Raw genomic sequence first — 21,265 nt, forward strand, 5'->3', positions numbered from 1 at the left:
GTAGCTACTGTTTCTAAATTGAAGAAGTTCCCACTTATACACAGAAGATGATTTTCCTCAGACTGAGCATTTCTACAAAAATATCTAAAACAGAATTTGTTGGAGTAAGACCATCATTATTGAAGTTTAAACCTCAGAAAGAAGCCAGACTTTGTCACTAACATCTTTATTAAAAGATTCTCTGTTTTTTTTTTACATAGTGTTAAATACAATCTCTGAGGAGAATAGATGTCTGAATCCAGGAGGGGAAAGGAAGTCATGATTTAATGTCCCATTCAGCAGATAAACAATACAATATATCACTCTGGTATTCCTTTCAAACTAAATGCAGTTGTCAGCTATCAATCTTCAGTTGGAACTACAGTAATGAAGAATAGGAGGAGAAGAGGAAATGTCTTTAATTCGTCGCATTTCTGTGCAAATCAGGGAAAGTGAGGTCGCAGAGCCCATCTTCCAGCAGCTTGTACCATCCTTACATCGACGGCAAGAGAGAGAAACTTCTTTAAAATCCCAAATGTAACGTTCACGCTTTCTATCTTCCGCCAGGATGACCTTGGTGCATTTCTGGTGTGTACGTCAGAAGAACAATCATGACCCACAGATGAAGTATTGCCTGTAAAGAAATAAAGGAAAGGTTGTTTATTTCATTTATTAACCGGTTTCAATCAATATGGAACAATTTAATCCCCTTTCTTCAATAAATACTCACCATGTAAATGATAACAAACACTCTGGCCGCCGGGTAACGCCTCAAGAAGATTCCCAGTCTGATACTGGAATGACAAAATTCTCTATTCATCACTGGGGAAATGATTTCACAATAGAAAACAATCCAACTACTCGAAACTGTGAATAAAGATGAATGAGGTGTCTCCACTTCCTCCCACTATCAAGAAATGAAGCCAAACTATCCAGGATAAGAGCGCTGCCATCTTGCACTGATGATGTATTCTGGAGCCAAAGTCTGATTTGTGGGAATCGTGGTGTGGAGCCACGGTATCAAGGTCCCATCGATGCACACGCTCAACCAGATCTTTATATACAGGCTATGGCAACTATAATAAAAAGGTTTTACCTGAAACGGTCGATGGTGCTGGCTGCCTTACGTACTTTTCCGTACATTCCTGGACTGTCCTGATCACTAAAGAGCACTGGTGTGTTTCTTTGTCGTGCTCCTGAAATTACGAATACACAGAGAAGGAATCATGAGTAAACAGTGGAGTGACATTAAAGTCTAATAAACAATTAAAAAAACCTCCACTGAATTTTCATCATCTGTCTCTAAGAAGGTAAATAACTGTGACCTGGTCCGGCTGCCTCTAAGCTGCTCATGTTGATGGCCGACCCTCCACTTTGTCCTCCCTGAGCGTTCTTCAGCTGCTGCTCCAGACGCTCCATCTGGAACACCAGGGAGCTCTTTTCCGTGCCCAGAGCCTCGAGCATCGTCTGCTTCTGGATCAGTGTCTCCGTCAGCTGGTGGAGGCGATTCTCCAGCTCAGTTTGGCTGCTGGTGCTCAGAGTCTTGTTGGTCAACTGGAAGAGTAAACACAGACCCGGACACGGTTCGTCAAAGCAGATAAATGTATTAAAGGTGGAGGTTTAAATATGTTTGGCATCCTGTGATGGCCAAAGAGGAAGAACTTCCTTTTCTGACATTAGACTGACCTGGTTCCTGAGTTTTTGGATATCATCTTCTCTGTCTTTGATTCGACTTTGCAGAGAAGTTTTGGCTCTATGCTGCTCTTCCTCTAAATACTGGAGCTCCTAGGATTTTAAGAGGAAAAAAAAATTCACATATACGTATCTCTCTAGAAAAATAGATCGGAGAGGATTTGTATTGGTTTATCTGCCATTTATGGATATTTATGAATACCTGTTTATAGCGCTCGATCTCAGCGTCATTCTCCTGTTTAACTCGGTTCTGAAAGGCTTGTTGCTCCTGTAACTGCATCTGCTGCTCCCTCCAGGCCTCGGCCTCCCCCAGCGCCTGATTCTCCAAATCCTGCGAGAGAAACGCATGACTCAGCTGAACAACTGAGTGACCAACATCACAAAGAAATTCTACACAGCACCAACATCATTTCTCTTTTCCTGTCATTTACAGCGTCTCACCTGTATTTCCATTCGATGCGTGTGCACTCGCGCTTGTAGTTTTTGGATTTCCTCCTTCTGCATCTCCTTCTCGTGACGCAGCTCCTCCAGCTCCAGAGCCATTGTCCCGCTGCCGTCCAGAGTGTCCAAACCAGATCCCTCCTTCAAACTGCTGATCAACTTCTCTTTGGACTAGAAAAACAACATTTACACCATTATTAAAAATCTGTTCAAAAGATGACGGATTCTTGGATTCACTGTATATATTTGTTAAATTAAGTCAAAATTAGTTCTGATGCTCCCTATGACAAAGATGATTTTCCAGAGGGCCTCTATCAGTCTTACTTGTAAGATGCGTGAAGCTTTGTGCTTGTAGTCTTGTAACTCCTGCCGAGCAAACTCTGCTGCTGCTTTGGCACTTTTCAGCTGCTGTTGGAGGTCGTCCACCCTGAGCTTCTCCTCTGCAGCTCGTCGCTCTGCTGCAGTCACCGTCTCTGCCAGGGTCTGCCTCTCAGCCTCCAGTTTGGACAGTCGACCGGCATACTCATTCTACAGAAACACAATAGGTTTGATAAAGTCTTGTGTTTATGAGCAAAGTAAAGGCAAAGCAGAACTCCCCGTACCTGCATCTGCCGGTAGCTGTCCTGCTCCCTCCGGACAGCCAGGTCCGCCTCTCGCAGCCTCTCCTGTATCGTCTCAAGAGCTTGGGACTGCATGTTGTTCCCTTCTGAGTGGTCCGTCATAATTCTAAAAAGCGAAACAGCTGTAATATGATAACTACTTTCTTCAAGAACTAAATCTTATCTATTCAAAAGAGTTTACCTTGATCTTTCCTTCTGTGCCTCCTCTAGTGCAGCACTGCGGGACTTCAGTATCTGATCAGCTTCATCCAGTCGGATTTTCAGCACTGCAAGTTGACCGTCTTTGGCTGAAAGAGCCTCTGCCAGATCCTCAACTTGGGACCGGTGTTCCCGTAAAGTACGGTCAGTGTGAGACTGCTCCGAGTTCCACCGGTCTGCACGCATTCGGGCCTGGTTCAATTCTACAAGAGTAGAAAACAACTTAGTCAGTAAGGAGGCAGACGTGCAGAAATCGAGGTCATCATTATTCCTAATTTAACAGTTCTCTTGCCGTCTTGCAAGTCTTTTGCTCTCTGGATGACTGAAGCCATCTCCTGGTTGAGGGAGGCCACCTCGCTGCGCAGGAGCTGGTTCTCCAGACGCAGACTGGACAGGATCTGACTCTGTGGCTCCTCTGTGGGGGGAAGAGGCTCCTGCCTGCTCGACTCCTGAGGCCCAGCCAAGCCCGAGTCTGAACCCTCAGGTGTTTCTGTGAGCGGCAGAGCAAGTGTAAAGAGAGGACAGACAAAAAAACATCCAGCCATAAATGCCTCAAAAGCCCTTGGTTACTTAAGTGTTGTAACTTTTCCATCCAGACAGAAAATAATAAGATAACAACTCTAACATGTAAAGTCTTGTTAATCATACCTGGGCTTTGCTCTTTAGCAGAGCTCTCCTCTGATGTTTTCATGCTGTGAGCGGACAGCGAGCTCATGCTCGAGGCCCTGGATACACCATGGGTTGAGGGGGGCGTTGGTGGGGCTGAGGGGATTGTACGAGGGATGGAGGCGGGGGGTGTAGGGTCTTGGGCCTCAGTTGCTGCCACCGTCACAAGCTCCCTTCTAGAATCCCTACTATTGCTGACTGGAGGGTCCAAGCTGTTCAGAAAGTCAAAGAGCATGTCGTCGTCCACATCCTGCTCCTGCTCGCTCTTCCTGGGCCTCACGAAGCCAGATGAGGTCTTGGCAGAGTTGGGAACGCTGCTGCCTGAACCCGAGAGGGCCCTGCTGGCTGTGCCGGACAGCAAAGTTGTATTGGATCTCTTGATGTTGCCAGCTGCTGCAGAGATGAAGCCTGATGCATCATGGGAGGATGCATAGGTGTGATGTGTCACAGCTGCGTCTGTCTTATATCCTGCAGTGTTGTAGTCGGGTTTGACCGAGGATTCTCCGTCATATTCTGATGAAAAGGAAGCAGCTGCTGTCTGCTCGAGGCTCAGGGCCGTGGCGGCTCCCTGGTCCACTTTATTCAGGAAGTCTTCAGCTTTCCCGGCCAAGTCAGCAAACCAAGACATTTTGCATCCTAATGTCAGGAACAACAACACAGTTTGAGGATTAATCATTTCACAGATGTACATGAACACAGCTAATTAATAAAAAATAATCATTTGAGTGAGATCTTTCACAAGATTTGGTTTCCATAGATAACTAAGGGTAGAGGCGGTGTAAGTCAGTCCGATCGAATAATAGAATAAATCTCGCCAGGGAAAGTAATGGAGCATTTACACCTACGTCATTATTCCCAAGAGCAAGACACTTAATCCTAATAATTTCTCTAGTGGCACACGGATGCGACAGTGGCTGTACAGTCCCGGGCAGCTTCCGTGTGTGTGTGTGTGTGATCAGGGTGTTCCTATCCAGAATAAACAAAAGGTTATAATCGCTTTATGCATATGCTCGAGACGCTGCAAGAGCTTTTGATTGAATTTTACTGTATTTAACAATATACGTTTTACCTCCAGGCATTTAAAACAAATCTGTGGAACATCAGGAAACATGTGATTTGATCTGAGTGCTGCTATATGATTATTGGGACCTTTAGACCGATCCCATCCCAGTCTCTCCATTGACAGCAGATTGTAGCCCTTTAAATTAACAAGGGGACATATCGTTAATGTTAAGATTATATATTTATTAAGGCTCATAAGTGAATAATATTCCAGTCATTCTTAGCACTGAGGACTGGAAACCACACAGTTCCTACACAGCTATGATGCTAACACAACCTCAAACAGCGTCAACGCCGGATATTGAGCTAAATAGATAATCAGCAACACACAACATGTTGTTTGTGACTCGACCACATGTACACAAAGGGGCTGAGCTCTCGTCGCCGTCGTAAACACAGCAGCTTTAACACAAGCTGTATCGATGCTAAAGCTAACGAGCTAGCTGCTCACTGGGATTCGAGCCCCTCACGCACCGTTTGAAACGACGTTCAAGCCCCAGAATGACTCAGCTCGTCCGGCTATAGACGAGATGTGACGGGTGGAGGCGGAGAATTAAACCAGTTCGGATCGACACGGTCCAGTATCATCATCTGTCACAGAGGATGTTGATGATCTTCTCTATACGTGGACCAGGAAGCGCTGCTGGGAAAGGACCCAACAACAGAGTGACCTCTGAAGCGCCTGATCAGAAATGAGCCACTGCCTCCGGCTTGTTTGTCTGCTCCTGGAAATAAAATCACAATATTCTAATGAAAAAATAAATGGTGCATTATTACAGCTCAAGATAAGAGTTTATTGATCCTCAGGGTGAAAAATTCCATCATACCAGTACACAAATAAATCAGAAATACCCCCAACTTTACCAGATTAACACATTAATACATCAATAGTTATAATCTATTATAATATACAGAGGATTATCCTAGAAATGTTGTACTTTATTTAAAGTGAGCTTTAAATGGAGGTGTTTTACTGGTTATTCTTCTCCTCCACCACTGACAAATTATTTACAATTTATTGCGTGTGTGAGAAATAAAATAACTCAGACCTTTACAAATCCTATAAAACAGTATTGTTCTTTAAAAAAAAACATTAAATGGAAGTAACAGTGGTAGAATAAGAACTAGACTTTTTCTAATATACACCTGCTTTTATATTGAAATTGCGTAAAATATACTTGAATAAAAATTAAGTTGTATTGTAAATTCATGATGCTGATGGGTTAGGGTTAGGGTTAACCCTAACCCTTAGATTTAAACAAACATACACAACTTATTTCATAGCATGTGTAAAAAAAAAAAAAAAAAAATCAGGTAACTTCAGTCTGGAATTATTATTGAATGCTCCCAAAATGAAAGATAAACTAGCACAGCAGATTTGTTGTGTTGCTGCACTATCACCTTAAAATATAAAAAAAGTTAAAAAAAAAAAAAAAAAATGACACTGAGGTTATGAAACAGTGCCTCTTTATTTTTTCCGCACTCACTCCAAAATGCATATTTACAAGGCATGCCACATCAATACAGGAACTGACTATGGACACAATCGATAACACGTAGAATCTTCTCCGAGGGTTGCGGGCGAGGGACTTATCCAATGAACAACCAACCATGGGGTTGTGGACAGAAATGAAGAAACAATTTTATAACAGGGTCAGCCATAGAAAAGGGTTCCTCTAAAAGGGGCTGGTTCAAAGACTTAAAAATGGACAAATGTCCAGCCGACATGTACTGAACTTTCCATATTGGTCGTGTAGAGGCTGCGTCACTGTCCAGTCAGAGATGGTGATCATCTACACTCCGCAAAAATACAAGAGGCTACTCAAATTTAGGATGGACTGCAACAGCAGATGATCACACAGTTGAGGGGGGGGGGGGGGTAAATTTACAACAGTAATTCGTTCATTGCTCTTCAACTCCATTAAATGACCAGTCCAGTAATTTCAAAAAAGCCTCCACATCTAAGTCTTCTAAAATTGTGTCCTTCTTGTTCAAGGTCATAATCCACAATCGCCAAGTCCATATGAGAGAACAAAAAAATAAACAGTAGTGGACTCCAGAGGATCCAAAAGAGGGGGAGGAGTTAAATACATAAAAAAAACACAACTCAATATACGAGTTTTTGTTTGATAACGTGAAAAATAACAGAACAACCAATTTCTGGGCAGGTTTCTTCTGAGAGATCCTTTGAGAGAAATGTTGTTTTTGCTTAAATCAGTATTTCCTCTGTTTGGATAGACACTCTGCTGCATCAACATTCAAACAGACAGACACACACACACACTCTCTCTCTCTCGTTCACTCACTCACACACACAGACACACACGCACTCTCGTTCACTCACTCACTCACACAGACAATTACATATGCATTGTGGTTTCTGAATGATGGACTGGCCATATTAGATCAGCCCCCTCCTCTTCTTGTAGTCCTCCAGGTTAAGAGACCTGCGGGGGGCGCCGTCCTTCACTGGCAGCGCATTGGAGCTCACAGACAGAGACTTTGCCTCTGCACAGCACAAATGCAAAATGTATAAATACGTGCTAAAATCAATACAACTTCCCTCAAATCATCAGAATACGAAAGGAGAATAAATGATATCTCACCTGCATTGGGAACCTGGAGGTCGATCTTAACGTCAAAGTCATGAACTTTAAACAAGTCCTCTGAGAGGTCAGTGTTGGGCTTGGGGCCGTCTTTATCTTTCTGGATTACTTGTCCCTTTAATAGAGAAACAAGCAAAAGATGTTTGAGCTCCTCTGGGTGGAGAAGACAGAACTAAGATGGTTTGTGCAGGAACATTTCCTTCAACAAAATTGGTTGTTTTCTGCTTCACATGGGCTTGTTCCACAGCTTAAAGTAAAACCGTTTTTCTCCAATTTCACCTAATCATAGATATTGCTACTTTACATATTCCTTATTTTTTTATTTAATCAAGATCTTTGCATTATTTGTCTTGAGATTCCCCAAAATGTCGATTGCCAATTAGACAATGTTAAAAGAAAGAACAATCTGAAGAATCTGTGGTTTTTCCTTTGCCCATCAACACGTTTCCAGAATGTTTCAATAAAATTGGTTAAGTCGTTTTTGTGTAACCTGCTAACAGACGGACAGCATTGAAAACCTTGACGGAGGTAAAGAAGTGAACATGTGAGGGTAGAGGCAGTGCTGGGCTTACCAGTGCGTTAAGCTCTGCACCGTTATTAAGATCTGTTGCTGACCCGGAGCCGTACTTCTGGTTGAGATGAGCGAGAATAGCTGCATGGACTGAGGGGTCCCGGGCCTGGAGGAGCCGGGAGGAACAAAACACCAGATTAGAGGGGGAGAGAAATCTAGATTTGAAGGTTTATTGTACAAACAAATCATTGTGGAAACCTTACATTTGACACCATGGTGGGTTTGCACTGTCTTCTGGTGAAAGGGTCCATTTGCTGGTTTTTGGAGAGTTGTCCTTCAGCCTGTGACAGAATAGAGATATAATAAAAATCAGAGTTATATCAAGACCAACTCTACGATGCCCGAAAAGGCAGCAAAAATATAAAAAACACAACATGTGATTGGTTTTCTCTACATTCCGAAAGGTGGCAGGTTTGAAATCTACTTATTTTAACAATCAATTCCTATTGTGGTGGATAAAGGTGTCAAAAGAGACCGGGACTTACCACGAGAGCTTTCTCAGACTCAACGATGTTCCAGCTTCTGTTCCTCTGGTTAATGTAGCTGGAGGGTAAATATAAGTATACTTGAATAAGTCACAACAAAAACAATAGCTTCAAGACAAAAGTTGTTCGGTTCTTTTAAAAGATAAAACTGAATCCACAAACTACTACATGTTAAATCAGAAGGGAGATAATGGGCGTTGCTCATGTACCTGATGGCAGAGATGTTCTTGGTCCTCTGTCTGTCGAGTGCTTCCGCCCTCTCCTCCAGCACGTTCAGCTCATCCTGGATCACCTTCACCTTGTCTCCGTCCCCGCTCTCTTCTGCCATGGCCTGGAACCCAAACAAATCCACAGGAGCAACAGTCAGAGTCTGACAGACCATCTTTTGATTGTCATTTTCCGGTGCCTCAAAACACCACAACTCTCCACTGATTTCTTTTACCTTATCTTTGAATAACTGCGTTTTCTTCATGGCATAGTTCGAAGGAGCTTTTCGGAATCGGTCCTTCTCTTTCACGATCTGCAGAAAGTAACGACAGAAGAGACCCTTGTTTATTTCTCTCTGCGTGTGATGCAGCAGGAGAACCAGGCAACACTTTTCTAAAGAAACACACTCACATCCTCTATGTCTTTGTCGTTGAATTTGTGGTTCATAGCTTCTTTGATGGACTGCTCTTTTTTGGTGACTTCATCAAGAGTTGGGACTTGCATCGTGGCAACAATCATCTGCAAAGGAGAAAAATCCACACACAGGTTCCTTCTTAATCTCACTGTATAGATTACAGATTTTTGAGGGTTCAAATTGTTCCTCTTTTTAATTCCACTTACTGCTTCTTTCCACTTCCTGAACTCGCTTTCGGTGAATTCCTGATTTGATACAAACTCAAGCCTGAAAACCCGTGTGTCGCCGCCATGCCTGAGAAAATACACAACAGAAAGGGAGCAGGAAGAAAAGGAGGAGAAAGTTCATTAACTGATTCCTGATTTTATTATATGTAAAAAGTTTTTTTTCTGACAATACACCTACCTCAATTGTAATCCCTTGTTCGTTCGTGTGGTTCCAAGCTGATAAACCTTTGCCGTCTCCACTACATCCATAATTTCAGCAACCTTGCAACAACAAGGAGTAAAATTACACCCAACTTCAATAATCAGGCCCAATATCACCACCACACAAGTGCACACTACTGTCAAATATTAAACACTGTAAAAGAATCCAGACTCACCCTATAGACTGGTTTACTGCTGCTGTTCCCAATCCCTATCCTCACAAAGCAGCCGGTCACAGTCTTTGCAAAGAAGGGCATGTGGCACCAGCGTTCCAGCTTGTTTCTGGACAGACGGACCCTGTTCAGCTCCTCTGGTAGAGAAACCGGCTGCGACTTGGGCGGAGTCTCCTCTTTCCTACGAGCAGAAATGCAACATAAAGAGTTAAAGCACAGGGAAAGGGTCGTGTTATGATAAATGCTTCTAATACAAAATGTATGACACTCACTCATCATCATCATCATAAGACGATGAACGCGAACTGCGATCACTTTTCACCGAGGACTTGTCATCATCTTCCTCTTCCTCCTCCTCATCGTCGGAGTAAACCTCACTCGTCTTCAGGGGCATTCGTTTGGCCAGAAGTTCAGCTGCTCAGCACAGAGAGGAAGCATCAGTAATGACAACTGATTGAAACGTCACAAAAATCAAGTCACGGACGTGTAATAGAAAAAAGAAACAACACATACCCGTTTTGTTTTTCTTTTTCTCACGTTCAGCCCTTAGTTCTTCCATTGCCTGGGACTTTTTGTCCAGTTTCTCGTCCCGTTTGGATCGTCTCTCCTTGTTGTGTGACATGACCTAGAGAAGGGAGCACATTTAAAATCACGTAAAGAGACATCGACAAATCGTTGTGTGATTGGCGTGTTTGTGCAAAAAATTTTTTATTCCGGACTCACCACTTGTGTGTCTTGAACCTGAGATAGCTTCCTCTTTTCTTGTTCTTCCTCCTGCTTCTTTTTCTTCTCCTCCTTCTCTTTCTTCTTTGCCGTCTTCAGCTTCTTCTTAATTTCAAAGCTGTGAAACCAGGCGTAGTCTCGGATCAATAAACGGTAAACTCAAATGCCAGATGCATGAGATAGTTTCAAATCAATTAAATATCCTGTTTGGGGTTTTCTACAGCTTTAGAAGATTTTTCCTCTGCTCACCGTCTCTTTAGCACCTCTCGTTTCTCAATTCGGTTGAACAGCTCTTGCTCTCTTTCCTTCTCTGTCATCTGCTCCAGACGAGCTCTGTCCTCCGCGTCTCCCATCAAGTCCTCGTCGTAGCCGTCCTTAAACACCTCGTCCTCAGAGGAGTCCGAGTCTGAGCTGGAGGACGAGCTGTTGCTCTCTGAATCAGACACCTCGCCTGAGAAAGACACATTCACACACTTTAAAAAGGAATCACTCCACAGCCATGAAGTAAAACTAAACTATTAGAGGGTTGGATGTCCTGAGAGCATCTTTAAGTTGGTCTTAGAGCGAATTCCTTGTATTGACATTAGTTAGCTTGAACCCATTCTATACCTTAAATTACCCCATTGTCTTCTCAACACTAATCTTAGTGTCTCCTGAGAGATTGTGTGTACAACACCTGAAGAAGTAATTTAATAAAGTTATATATCTGAAATGAGTGTGACAGATTTGTGGAATTATTTGATTTTGCATGTATACTTGGCACTGGTGGGGATACAGGCTCTTTCTCACTTTCTTGCCCATTATATCATTATCATCCTGAAACATTTGGCGCCAGTGCAACACAAATACACAAACAGATTAGATGCTACACTGAGTGCCCGTTGGAATAAAGGGGATGAGCCAGTGACTCACCTAATCCCAGCCGCCTAAAATACCTGAGGACACGGCACTCAGTGATTTGAGTGATCTACACTTCAGAATATCTCTGGTCCCTAAACCTTTAAATCAAACACGTGACTGAAGCAACTGAAGCTTTTACAAGATATAATTATTAATCTTTCTGGATCCTCCAAGAACTTTGGAAATATGGGACAGTAATTAAATTAGGAAAACGTTGCTGTTTGAATATAGATGATTCTCCACTTACCCTCCTCAGGTGCAGAGCTCTCCGCCGAGCTGTCTCCATCAGAGCTGCCGGACGCTGTTGCTTTACCAACCTTCTTCTTCGTAGTGTTCTTCTTCTCAGACCCTTTCCCTGGCTTAACTTTCTTTTTACCTTTGGTTCCACCCACGGTCCACTAGAAAGGGAAAAATAAAATCAGTTTTATTTATCAAATAATTGTAACTTGCCAAAAAAGATGATTATCCATTATAACAACAAGAGCACACAGAAAATACCCGGAGTGTCGTACCTCATCATCACTGTCGGACGTCTCGGAGTCGGTGGACGCTGCAGGTTTGCTGACTGGCTCCTCTTGGTCACCTGAGTCCACCCTCTTCCTCTTTGCCAATGACAACAGCTCCTGAACAGAAAAAGTTCAGAAAAAAACATGCAGTTGAGTAACTGTAACAGCTGCCATATGCTGCAATAGTAGCCTTGCTGGTGAATAAACTCAAACCACATTCAGGATAAAGATGTAAGTGATTATGACCTCATACAGAGGGAATGCGTCGCTGGTCATAGTAAAGGGCCGACGAACACATGCTGCAATATGCTTATAGAAGAGCAAACATCCCCCCCCCCCCCCCCCCCCCACACACACACACACACACACAACTGACTTGGACATGGTCTGAAGGATTGACCAGGGGCCAGCTTCCCCTTATCAGCCCAATAACCCCCACTGACAAGCAGCACAGGCTGGAGCAAACGCACATTAACCTCCACCAAGGTTATGTTTTTATTGCCGTTTGTCTGTTAGCAGGATTATGCAAAACATTATTAAAACCTTTCATGGGTTCAGAGCGTTTGGCTGACTGCCTGAGCCTCTGGATTTAAAGAGGCCTCAACAACAGTTGTGCATTTTTATTGTCCTATCGAAACCACGGATTCTGCAGCGCAAACAACATATGATCCAAACAAGTGAATAACACCAGTTAAATTATATGTATCAACTCAAACAATTACCAGCTGGATTAACCAAAAAGCCTTTAACCAAAATATATATATAAACATTTATTCCAATACCTACTTGCACATATATACATATACATTTCCGTCTATGCTACTACACTTGGCCCAAGTACATTTCTCCACAAATAGATTTCGGCCTGTAGTGAAAGGTAACGCTATTGCGCAGTCTCTGTGATATTATCTAACAGAATTGTATTGCCCATTTCATTTTTGAACTTTCACGTGTTCTCTCGTCAACCTGATTCTGACAATCTGCTGCTGTAACAAGATAATGTCTCTGGTGTTGGATCAATAAAGGAACACAAAGCAAAGCACATAAAACTGAGAGAGACGCAGATTTGAGTGGAGGACTGTAAATCCAGGGACAGATGCAGGAAGTCTTTAACCATGAAAGATTGGGCACTTTTTCACCCCAAATGTCAAACTTTATTTGCCCTTATCTCCCTTAATTGGAATCCACCTGACTAAATCTGATACACTTTATTTAGATCTGTGACGGTGAGGCCCAAGAGTGCGATGATTTGACCCAGATCATCCCAGTATAAATTACACTAATGTTTGGTTTGATGCACTGGTATTGGCCGGTACGCAGTCCGGGTATCAGTGAGATGAACATTATTTTCTATTCGCAAAAAGGTGATCACTGGTATTAATGGATACTCTGTACTGGCAGAGTGGGAACAATTATTTTTCAATTTGTACCAGACTCATTACTGCAAGATAATGATTAAGTGGATTATTGCAAGAGGTGATGTGCAGTTCTCGCGAATCAAGACAACCATAAGGAGCCTGAAGAATAACTTGATAAGAGAGGCCTTGAGAAGGTGGTTCTGTCATTCTGTAGGTGTGAAGTGCCTCTGGGGTAAACTACCTGGCTGTAGAACAAAGGGAGTTTACAGAGTTACTATCGGTATCAGAACAACTATACAATAAATGAGTGTCACTCAGGGAGTTAACAGACTTTGGATTTGGGAAGAAGGGGATCACTGGTATTAGACTGGTACGCTGCATAAAATTAAAAAAAGCTGCAGCATTGGAATTCCAGGTGAGTAAAAAAAAGAGTTGACTCTCTACCGGAGCCTCATAACACCAAAACAATCAGTTATGGATTAATGCAAGGATCTGATGTGCAGCCCTGTCAACTCACTGGGAAACAACCAAACCTATTAACCTGTTACTGGGCCTGAGGTGGAAGAAAGACACGATCACAGTGGGGGGTTCTGTTATGCTCTGTGGGTGTGAAGTGCCTCTGGGGGCAAACTACCGGGCAGTTAACAGTCAGGTGAAAAGGACGAGTGGCAGTTCCCAGATCAGTTCTCCTCAGTCTGACATGTGGGACCGTGAAGCTCCTCGGGTCAACGTGTTTGACAACAACACACACACACACACACACACATATATAGGCAACCCCGCTCGGTGACGTCACCCGGGAGAATCAAGTTCAGCCTCACTGCGGGTTCAGTTTGTGCAAAACACACTTGATCCCGGTTCAGTTTACGAGCTAATAAAACGCAAACACACACACGCACACACAGCAGGTGCACGCTCCAGACCCGGGTTAAAGGCCTTGGCGCGGTTATTTCCTGTCAACAACAACAACAAAAAAACAACTGCTCGCGTTAAGTGTGTTTCTCGGAATGTAACCTAATCGTTAGCATTGGTTAGCTTCCCCAGCGCTAACTGCCCTGCTACCTGTGCTAACACAAGGAACTGTCAGAGAGAACACTGGACTTTAAAGATGTTCCGTGTAATGGCGCGTTTCTGTGCGAACAACAGAACTAGTGAATAAATCCGGCCCCTTTCCCCCCCCAGCGAGGCCAAACACAACGCAGCTAGCTAGCCCCCGTTAGCTTCCCCCTCATCAGAGCTGCTGGGCAACTTAACGCCGCCGTTGGGCATCCAACCGCCGGACGAAAAGCTCGCGCCTACCTGGTCTAAGTTATCGTCGCTGGCGCTGTCTTCGGAGTCCGAGTCGATCACGACCCGACCTTTCCGCTTCTTCACGTTCACCATGATTAGCAGCGCGGCTAACCTGCTAGCTGCCCCTGTGTCGTCTCTACGAACGAGGCTAGCTAGTTCAGTTCACCAGCGAGCTAGGTGCGCTGCAGTCGAGACACACAAAGGCGCTACTGAGCATGCGCGTCATTTGTTGTTACTCGGGCTTTTATATCCCGCGCGGTGGAGTAAAAATAAATCTCCAACGTTAGTCCTTCTCCCGTTGTTTTACAGACCAGGTGATACTGGTCAAATTGGGAAATAACCCATAATCAAATGAGGAGGGAACTATATGTGTATGGTGATCGTTGCAGTCAGGACCGAAGTTTGCGGTGCACGCAAGCTGCGTTCAAGAGCCGAGAGGATTCGACCTTTAATTGATGAGCAGCCGTGTCTCCGTAGCTGCTCCGGGTGCGTGTGTCCTGAACGCACGTCCTGAATGTGCGCAGACCCTGTGTGTGTTAACGTGTAGCTGCGGTTTATTCAGTAGTTTGTCACTGACACCAGCGACATGAAGAGATGTGTTCAAGATGGAGTGAAGCTTAACGACGAGCAGCTTCCGCACAACATGGCCTCGGTAAGTGGACACTGTGTCATCTGCTGTCTCTCATGTGTCCAGAGTTATGTATTTTTAGAATGATGGTTTCTCCTTTACTAGACTGTAGCTAACACTTGTTTACATTGTTGTTGTCCTGGTGTATTTACTAAACAGAGGAGGTCAACAATAATAAAAGCCCCATTCAAAACAGCTGCTATTTACTAGTGTGAAACTCAGATATTCAATAGACGACATAAGAAGACGTACTAGTATTATCAAGAGTCTATCAAGCCACTAAAAGTAAAATAATAGTTCCTCTTGATCATTTAGTGTCATTATAATCGATGCATCTGTGAACAGGACCAATAAAATAAGCAAAACATACTGTAGATCGGCTAATTGTTGAAGTCGATCTACAGTATGAAACCTAATATTGATATTTCACTATCATCCAGTAACTCAAGTGTTTCCCCATGTGATGTTTCCCAGCAGTGACTCGTCCTGATCAACAGTGAAATGTCCCTGAGCAGGATCACACGTTTCCCCTCGGCGAGGCTGCTGAGCTCCATCCACCAGCAGCTGCTTCTCCCCCCCGTCGGCCCGCTCACTGTGCCCACAAGAGCCGTGATCCAGGGGGAGTACAGACGACCCGGGAAGCCCAAGGAAAACAAGTTTCCATGGCAGAAGATTAACTTTAACTTCAACAAAGGTTTGGAGGGAATAAAGAAGCATTTCATGCTGCTGAAGACGGAGTTCTCTGACCGCTGGGTCGGTCCAGAGGGCAAACCGGTTCTTGAGCACATGCTGGAGCAGAACCGAGTGATGTGGGAGTTCAGAGGTCCGGAGAGCCTGGAGGAGTGGACCGTGTCCTCGGATCACGAGATAGGAGGCCAGAGTGAAGCCCACCTGAGGCTGGGCAAGAACAACACCTGTTTCCTGTACGGGAACCTGAGCTCCACTCCTCCGAGGGACGGAGAAACACGCTACAGTGGCTACTGCACCATGCGCTCCAAACAACCACTGGTAAGTGCCCTGCCAGAACGATCACATGAGGAATAACACACAATTCTGTCTTGTGGGATAGCCGTCACAAGGAAAAACTTTTTAGCAGTCACAACTTTAAAAGACCAGTTCCTCTTTCTCCTGTGGTTGTGTGAGGCTCGTGTTGAAATGACAACCTGCTGACATCCAAGGTCAGAGGTTGAGGTGACAACTGTTCTAAGTATCAACCAAAACCAAACTTTCTTGTCGTCCCCAGTTTTCCTTTGACAGGAAGAAGCACCACGACTGGTCCAGCTTCAACACGCTGCACCTGCGGGTTCGCGGCGATGGTCGTCCATGGATGATCAACATCGCCACAGAAACCTACTTCTCTCACCAGAGAGACGACATATACAGTTACTTTCTGTACACCAGAGGAGGACCCTACTGGCAGGACGTCAAGGTACGTAGTTAATCAGTAACATATAGTTTAATGCTTTATAAAACTTAAAACAATTACCACATTTGTTTACTTTCAGGTACAACTAGTGATTCTAATGTAAATTTGACTTATTTACAGATTCCTTTCTCCAAGTTCTTCCTGACGCATCGTGGGAGGATACAGGATGATCAGCATCATCTCTGGCTGGACAAGGTAACGAGCAAAGGACACGTTACACGACAGTACATTTGCAATATTATGTAATGATATTTTTACCCTCTAACTGCAGTGGTCTATTACATTTAGTATATTCTTCTGTATTCACAGGTCAACACTGTTGGATTTACTTTGGGAGATAAAGCAGACGGTCCGTTCCAGCTGGAGATCGACTTCATCGGCGTCTGCAAAGATTACGCTCACACCGAGGAGTTTGCCTACGAAGTTTACAAGAGGAATCCTGAAGTTTGAAACTATAACAACTCTGGAGATGAACTCTCATTGAATTACAGCTGAACTCTTCTATCAACAAACAAACGTTTGCATAATTTTTGTGCATTATATTCTGTTGGAAATGAAATAATGAAAGACACTTTGGAAAACAGCAATAGAAAATTTAATTGGGTATGCAACAAGACTTTTTTGCACTAGTCTTTAACCACCCTGTCCATAAAAAAAATCAATTTTAAGAACAAATTACAATTTCAAATGCAGCAAAACAGAACGATCCACAAAACATCTAAATACATCAATAAACAGAGTTAAAGTTCAAGTGTTAAATCTAAAACCAGGTAATTAGCATGACTGAAAGATGAAAGCTTCTCTACAGAAGACTACACGTCCTCTCCACATCTAAATGCATCATTAAACAGAGTTAAAGTAAGTTATTCATGTGTTTAAATCTAAAACCAAAGTACTGTAACGTGAAACAGAGCTGAAAGAGCTTCTCTACAGAAGGCTAAAAAGCAGCAGAGATTAGTCGACTGCAGACAACCAAATATTTACAGGGGAACAACAGGCTGTACAAATGTCAACAAATAAGCGCAATATTTTTACATCATGACGAGGCCTCGTCTCGCCCCGAGCACGCTCTCTTTCTTCTGCTTCCGGTCGGCAGTGTGTTTCTCTCTCCTGTTATCCCTAAGATGACAACACAAACATTTAAAAGACAGATGTTGTAGAGGTTTCACTGTTTTAAGAGAGAAATCAATCAGATGACAGTGCTGCTTCTTTTTAGACAAACCTTGTTTGGACTTGGTGCTTTTTATAATTCTTCTGATGCGAGTTGGAGATCAGAGACTTGTCTGCTGCCGTCGTTGTGTTCTCCTTGACATCTCCAAAAGCCTTTAGTTTACCTGTAAATTAAAAACATGAGGGGTTGGTTCACTGATGATTCACTACACGTCAGCTAAACACAGAAACTGAAAACCATCATTACCTGTATGCGGCTTGTAGGAGAGAGGACGAGACAGACTGGCCTTCAGGTCAAAACTCTGCTTCTTCTGTGTTCCGGGGGTTTCAGCGGTGCTGGTGTTGCCAGTGAAAATGAACGCCCCTGTAGAATTCAGTTGAATTACTTTATTATATCTACACAACCTATAAATCTCTTATTCAGATATGGAATGATTTAAAGTACCTGGAGTTTTTGCAGCAGAGAAGGATGTACTCTTGACACTGATGGACTTGACTTCACCCGTCTTCTGTATTTGTGGCGTGCTCGAGGTCACACAGGGTGACATGCGGGCCGGCGTCTTCACCAAGGACCCCTTAAACTCTTTGTCTCTGGTGGCTTCGCTGAACCTGCACACAATCACATTTGCTTGTCACGTTACATGAAGGACAACATCATTTTCCACCCGAGAGACAAACCTTGAATGAAAGTGTAACTCACCGAACATTGATCCTGCGAGTGGAAAGGACGGAGGGTCTGAACGGGGCGTCTTGCTTCCCAGCAGCTTCCTTCGGAGCTTTTCTCGCTGAGAGCAGAGTGCGTCGGCCGTCAGCTGGTCCCTTGTTGACGGGAGCAGGACTGAGGATGGACGTACGACTCTGATTTGCCTTCTGAAGAACAGACAAGTACTCATCAGCCTCACTGCACTCAAAGTATTCAGAGGGTTTAATAGGTGATGGTACTCACTGCTCGGGTTTTGCCATCAGCTTGCTGCAGTTGAGTTTTGTCTGAAAGATTCTGAAAAGGAAAATAGATGGAATTTGTAAAAGAACCATATTCATTAACATGATTGTTTTCATGGGAAGAAGTCAGTGAACGCTTTGTGGTACCTTGAGTTCTTTAACTGAAGCTCTGTAGGTGTCCATCTGCTTCGTCTTCCGCTGCATGTAAGAGTCGATGGACTCCATCTTGTTGAAATGAGCCTCGTGGAGTTTTTTGAAGTCTAAAAAAAAAATAATATACAATTAACAAGAGATATCTAATTAAATTGTAGGGAAAAACATCCTCTGCTTCTCCTATAGGCGACTGGTTGGGGACTTACTGGGAGTGACAGGCTTCAACTGCTTGTTCTTCAGCTGCAGGCCTTGGTGACGAGGGATTTTACCAGCTTTGGCTGCTTTTGTGGCCTTTTCTGGAACTATATTAAAAAATGCATCATTTCAAGTTAAAGGCAAATATGGCTAATTGAACCAATACAAATTATTATTATAATTAAGTATTCAGAAATACCAAACTAAACATACTTCATTCTCTTTCATCAACCATGACTCACCTGTACCATGCACTGGTGCTTCATCCGTCACGTCGGCCAGCTGCTGCTCGCTCGCTGGGACCTGGGAATCCTTCTGAGGCTCGGTTTGGTCAGAGTCTTTGACAGAAGACACTTTCCTCTTCTTTGAGCGCCTCGCACCATGGGGTGCAGCAGCCGCTTCCACATCATCCTGGAGAACAGATGTTTAAATATTTAATCCGCCAAATTAACAGGAGGTTATAGCTACTGACGAGAAGATGCTCAGTGTTGTGTGTGTGTGATGGTGTGTAGTACCTCTGCAGCAGTCGGAGGAGACACATCACACTCAGCCTCAGTATCAGAGATCTTTCTCTTGGTACCGTTGCCTTTGCCTCGACGTGTGTTCACAAACATCGCGGTGTTGGAAACTTCTTCCTGAGGAGTCGCATCTTCACTTTCCTGAGGAGTCGCATCTTCACTTTCCTGAGCAGCGCCTTGTCCTGCATTCACATCCTCCTCCACAGCAGCGGTGGCATCGCGACCTTGTCCCTGGAAAACAGTGGAGATGTGACTGTTATGACTGTATTCACCACAATCACGTACTGCACTTTAACCCTTTAAGTCTCAACTGGAAATTCACTGTGATATAAATGTATCGGTCTGTACAATATCAATGGTTCATGTGCAATCTATTCCCTTTACCTATTTTTAAATGTCTTTCCACTGCATATATTAGTTTAATAACATTAATATTCCTCATACTTAAATATTGCATGCTACATAATACTTACTGCTGCATTACTGCACATTTCCCCTTTGTGGGTCTAATATAGGATTATTATCTTATCTTAAGAAAAAGCCTTTGTTTAAGTGGGATCATTCCAACAGGGAGTGTGAGTCTCTTACCTGCTCCTCCTCCTCCTCGTTCTTTTCTTTCTCATAATGCTGCTTGATCAGCTTCAACAGTTTATCCGCCTGTTTCACAACAACAACAACAACAATATTCAGCACAAACATGTCATATTGCATTCAAACGTTAGCTTTAGCCTCAACAAGCTAGCGCCCATAACCGAGCACTATGCTAACTATGCTAACTCCATCACCTTCATTTTCCCCTTCAGACCGAGCTCCTTGGCGACATTTCGCAGCTCTGCGTATTTCATTGCGTCAAAATCCATGTCGACGTGTAACTTTCACTCGGTTTCACGCAAAATAACAATGAACAAACACACGTTGCTCTTCCTCTCGAGCCGCGGAACCGCCTGACGGTTAAAACTTCCTCCGATTCAAAACACAGCCGCTGCGGCCGGTTGATTGGCTCCTGGTTGTGACCGGATGTGCCTGGCAGCCAATCGGAGTGAAGATGGAAATGTTTTACTTGAATCCGTTCCTGGTGCGTTCACGTGGTGTAGGAACAATCGGTCATGAGCCACCACCATAAGAGAGTGGACAATAACATCATTTAGAAAAAGTTATTGTACACAATCAGACTTTTAGAATGTTTTATTACAATCCTAGTGATATTTTCACTAATCATCTAAGCTGCAGGAATTGTTATCTTTACTTTAGAATGGGCCACTTTATATTTAAATACTTTATTCCACTAGATGTCACTAAATTCCACACACTGAACCTTAAAGGAACATCATAACTTTCAACACATTTTTCCAAATGAATCAGAATCAGAAAGTATTTATTGCCAAGTAGGTTTACACCTACAAGGAATTTGCTCTGGTTATTGGTGCATACAATGAACATAGAACATAAAAACATAAAAACACAATAAATACAACACACATAAGAAAAGCAATAAAAAGAAACAATATATATTTACTCACTATTTACACCCTTTTTCTAATATCTATACAAAGTAACAGTTATTTAGACATAAACAAATAAAATATATATAATAGATAAAAGATATAAAAAGTGAAGTAAAAAGTGAAATGCAAGATGCAAGACAGTGAACAGTGTCAGATTGCCATATGCATTGTAATGCAGCAGGGCCGGGTCTAGGCAGGGGCAAGAGGGGGCCTGGCCCCCTCAAATAAATGTTGTGCCCCCTCAAACTAAATAGGGTTAGGGTTAGGGTTAGGCACAATGCCCCCTCAAGATTTGTGGCTGCCCCCTCATACATGCCTGTCTAGACCCGGCCCTGTAATGCAGTATAATATATTATAATATAATGTGTTAATTTAACACATCCTTGAGGTGTGAGGCCAGAATAAAAG

General features: G+C 43.4%; 4 protein-coding genes across 5 annotated transcripts; 1 reads left to right on the forward strand and 3 right to left on the reverse strand.

Annotated features, from left to right (window-relative positions):
* Positions 1-150: 150 nt before the first annotated feature.
* Positions 151-5,336, reverse strand: golga5 (golgin A5). The gene is made up of 13 exons (XM_053434165.1): positions 5,133-5,336; positions 3,579-4,232; positions 3,223-3,420; positions 2,914-3,133; positions 2,715-2,838; positions 2,437-2,640; positions 2,113-2,283; positions 1,874-2,002; positions 1,666-1,764; positions 1,305-1,533; positions 1,076-1,175; positions 710-773; positions 151-613 (listed from the first exon to the last, which is right to left on the reverse strand). The coding sequence occupies exons 2-13, from the start codon at positions 4,222-4,224 to the stop codon at positions 533-535; spliced, it is 2,265 nt and encodes a 754-aa protein (XP_053290140.1). The 5' UTR covers positions 4,225-4,232; positions 5,133-5,336; the 3' UTR covers positions 151-532.
* A 772-nt stretch (positions 5,337-6,108) lies between these two features.
* On the reverse strand, positions 6,109-14,533 carry rtf1 (RTF1 homolog, Paf1/RNA polymerase II complex component). The gene is made up of 18 exons (XM_053434166.1): positions 14,330-14,533; positions 11,679-11,789; positions 11,414-11,564; positions 10,516-10,717; positions 10,267-10,384; positions 10,057-10,168; positions 9,816-9,957; positions 9,547-9,724; positions 9,348-9,430; positions 9,149-9,236; positions 8,939-9,046; positions 8,763-8,840; positions 8,530-8,651; positions 8,321-8,378; positions 8,039-8,116; positions 7,837-7,941; positions 7,265-7,379; positions 6,109-7,166 (listed from the first exon to the last, which is right to left on the reverse strand). The coding sequence occupies exons 1-18, from the start codon at positions 14,411-14,413 to the stop codon at positions 7,060-7,062; spliced, it is 2,040 nt and encodes a 679-aa protein (XP_053290141.1). The 5' UTR covers positions 14,414-14,533; the 3' UTR covers positions 6,109-7,059.
* A 9-nt stretch (positions 14,534-14,542) lies between these two features.
* On the forward strand, positions 14,543-18,615 carry ndufaf1 (NADH:ubiquinone oxidoreductase complex assembly factor 1). Of its 2 annotated transcripts, none has more exons than XM_053434184.1 (5): positions 14,543-14,972; positions 15,426-15,956; positions 16,192-16,377; positions 16,495-16,569; positions 16,684-18,615. In XM_053434184.1, the coding sequence occupies exons 2-5, from the start codon at positions 15,450-15,452 to the stop codon at positions 16,822-16,824; spliced, it is 909 nt and encodes a 302-aa protein (XP_053290159.1). In that variant the 5' UTR covers positions 14,543-14,972; positions 15,426-15,449; the 3' UTR covers positions 16,825-18,615. The 2 variants fall into 2 exon arrangements, with proteins under 2 accessions (XP_053290159.1, XP_053290158.1); XM_053434183.1 differs by having other exon boundaries at positions 14,544-14,972; positions 15,423-15,956.
* On the reverse strand, positions 16,947-20,340 carry nusap1 (nucleolar and spindle associated protein 1). The gene is made up of 12 exons (XM_053434167.1): positions 20,138-20,340; positions 19,941-20,009; positions 19,350-19,583; positions 19,077-19,245; positions 18,846-18,941; positions 18,634-18,746; positions 18,491-18,541; positions 18,245-18,414; positions 17,990-18,153; positions 17,792-17,908; positions 17,597-17,708; positions 16,947-17,493 (listed from the first exon to the last, which is right to left on the reverse strand). Exons 1-12 carry the CDS (start codon positions 20,210-20,212, stop codon positions 17,406-17,408), a joined length of 1,458 nt encoding a protein of 485 aa, XP_053290142.1. The 5' UTR covers positions 20,213-20,340; the 3' UTR covers positions 16,947-17,405.
* Positions 20,341-21,265: the final 925 nt, after the last annotated feature.

This window comes from Pleuronectes platessa, chromosome 11 (assembly GCF_947347685.1).
Source record: "Pleuronectes platessa chromosome 11, fPlePla1.1, whole genome shotgun sequence".
Classification (NCBI taxonomy): Eukaryota; Metazoa; Chordata; class Actinopteri; order Pleuronectiformes; family Pleuronectidae; genus Pleuronectes; species Pleuronectes platessa.

Bases quoted from the DNA above. Each gene is read 5' to 3' on its own strand.
- golga5 (XM_053434165.1), bottom strand. From the start codon at position 4,224: ATGTCTTGGTTTGCTGACTTGGCCGGGAAAGCTGAAGACTTCCTGAAT. The intron at 2,003-2,112 runs GTGAGACGCTGT...TTTCTCTCGCAG, and splicing joins CGCATCGAATGGAAATACAG to GATTTGGAGAATCAGGCGCT. The intron at 774-1,075 runs GTAAAACCTTTT...TTGTCATTCCAG, and splicing joins AGCACCATCGACCGTTTCAG to TATCAGACTGGGAATCTTCT.
- rtf1 (XM_053434166.1), bottom strand. From the start codon at position 14,413: ATGGTGAACGTGAAGAAGCGGAAAGGTCGGGTCGTGATCGACTCGGAC. The intron at 9,958-10,056 runs GTATGTGTTGTT...TGTGCTGAGCAG, and splicing joins GAAAAAGAAAAACAAAACGG to CTGAACTTCTGGCCAAACGA. The intron at 9,237-9,347 runs GTAGGTGTATTG...GTATTTTCTCAG, and splicing joins AACAAGGGATTACAATTGAG to GCATGGCGGCGACACACGGG.
- ndufaf1 (XM_053434184.1), top strand. From the start codon at position 15,450: ATGTCCCTGAGCAGGATCACACGTTTCCCCTCGGCGAGGCTGCTGAGC. The intron at 15,957-16,191 runs GTAAGTGCCCTG...TGTCGTCCCCAG, and splicing joins TGCGCTCCAAACAACCACTG to TTTTCCTTTGACAGGAAGAA. The intron at 16,570-16,683 runs GTAACGAGCAAA...CTGTATTCACAG, and splicing joins ATCATCTCTGGCTGGACAAG to GTCAACACTGTTGGATTTAC.
- nusap1 (XM_053434167.1), bottom strand. From the start codon at position 20,212: ATGGATTTTGACGCAATGAAATACGCAGAGCTGCGAAATGTCGCCAAG. The intron at 20,010-20,137 runs GTGATGGAGTTA...GTTGTGAAACAG, and splicing joins GTCTGAAGGGGAAAATGAAG to GCGGATAAACTGTTGAAGCT. The intron at 19,246-19,349 runs GTACTACACACC...TCTGTTCTCCAG, and splicing joins CTCCTCCGACTGCTGCAGAG to GATGATGTGGAAGCGGCTGC.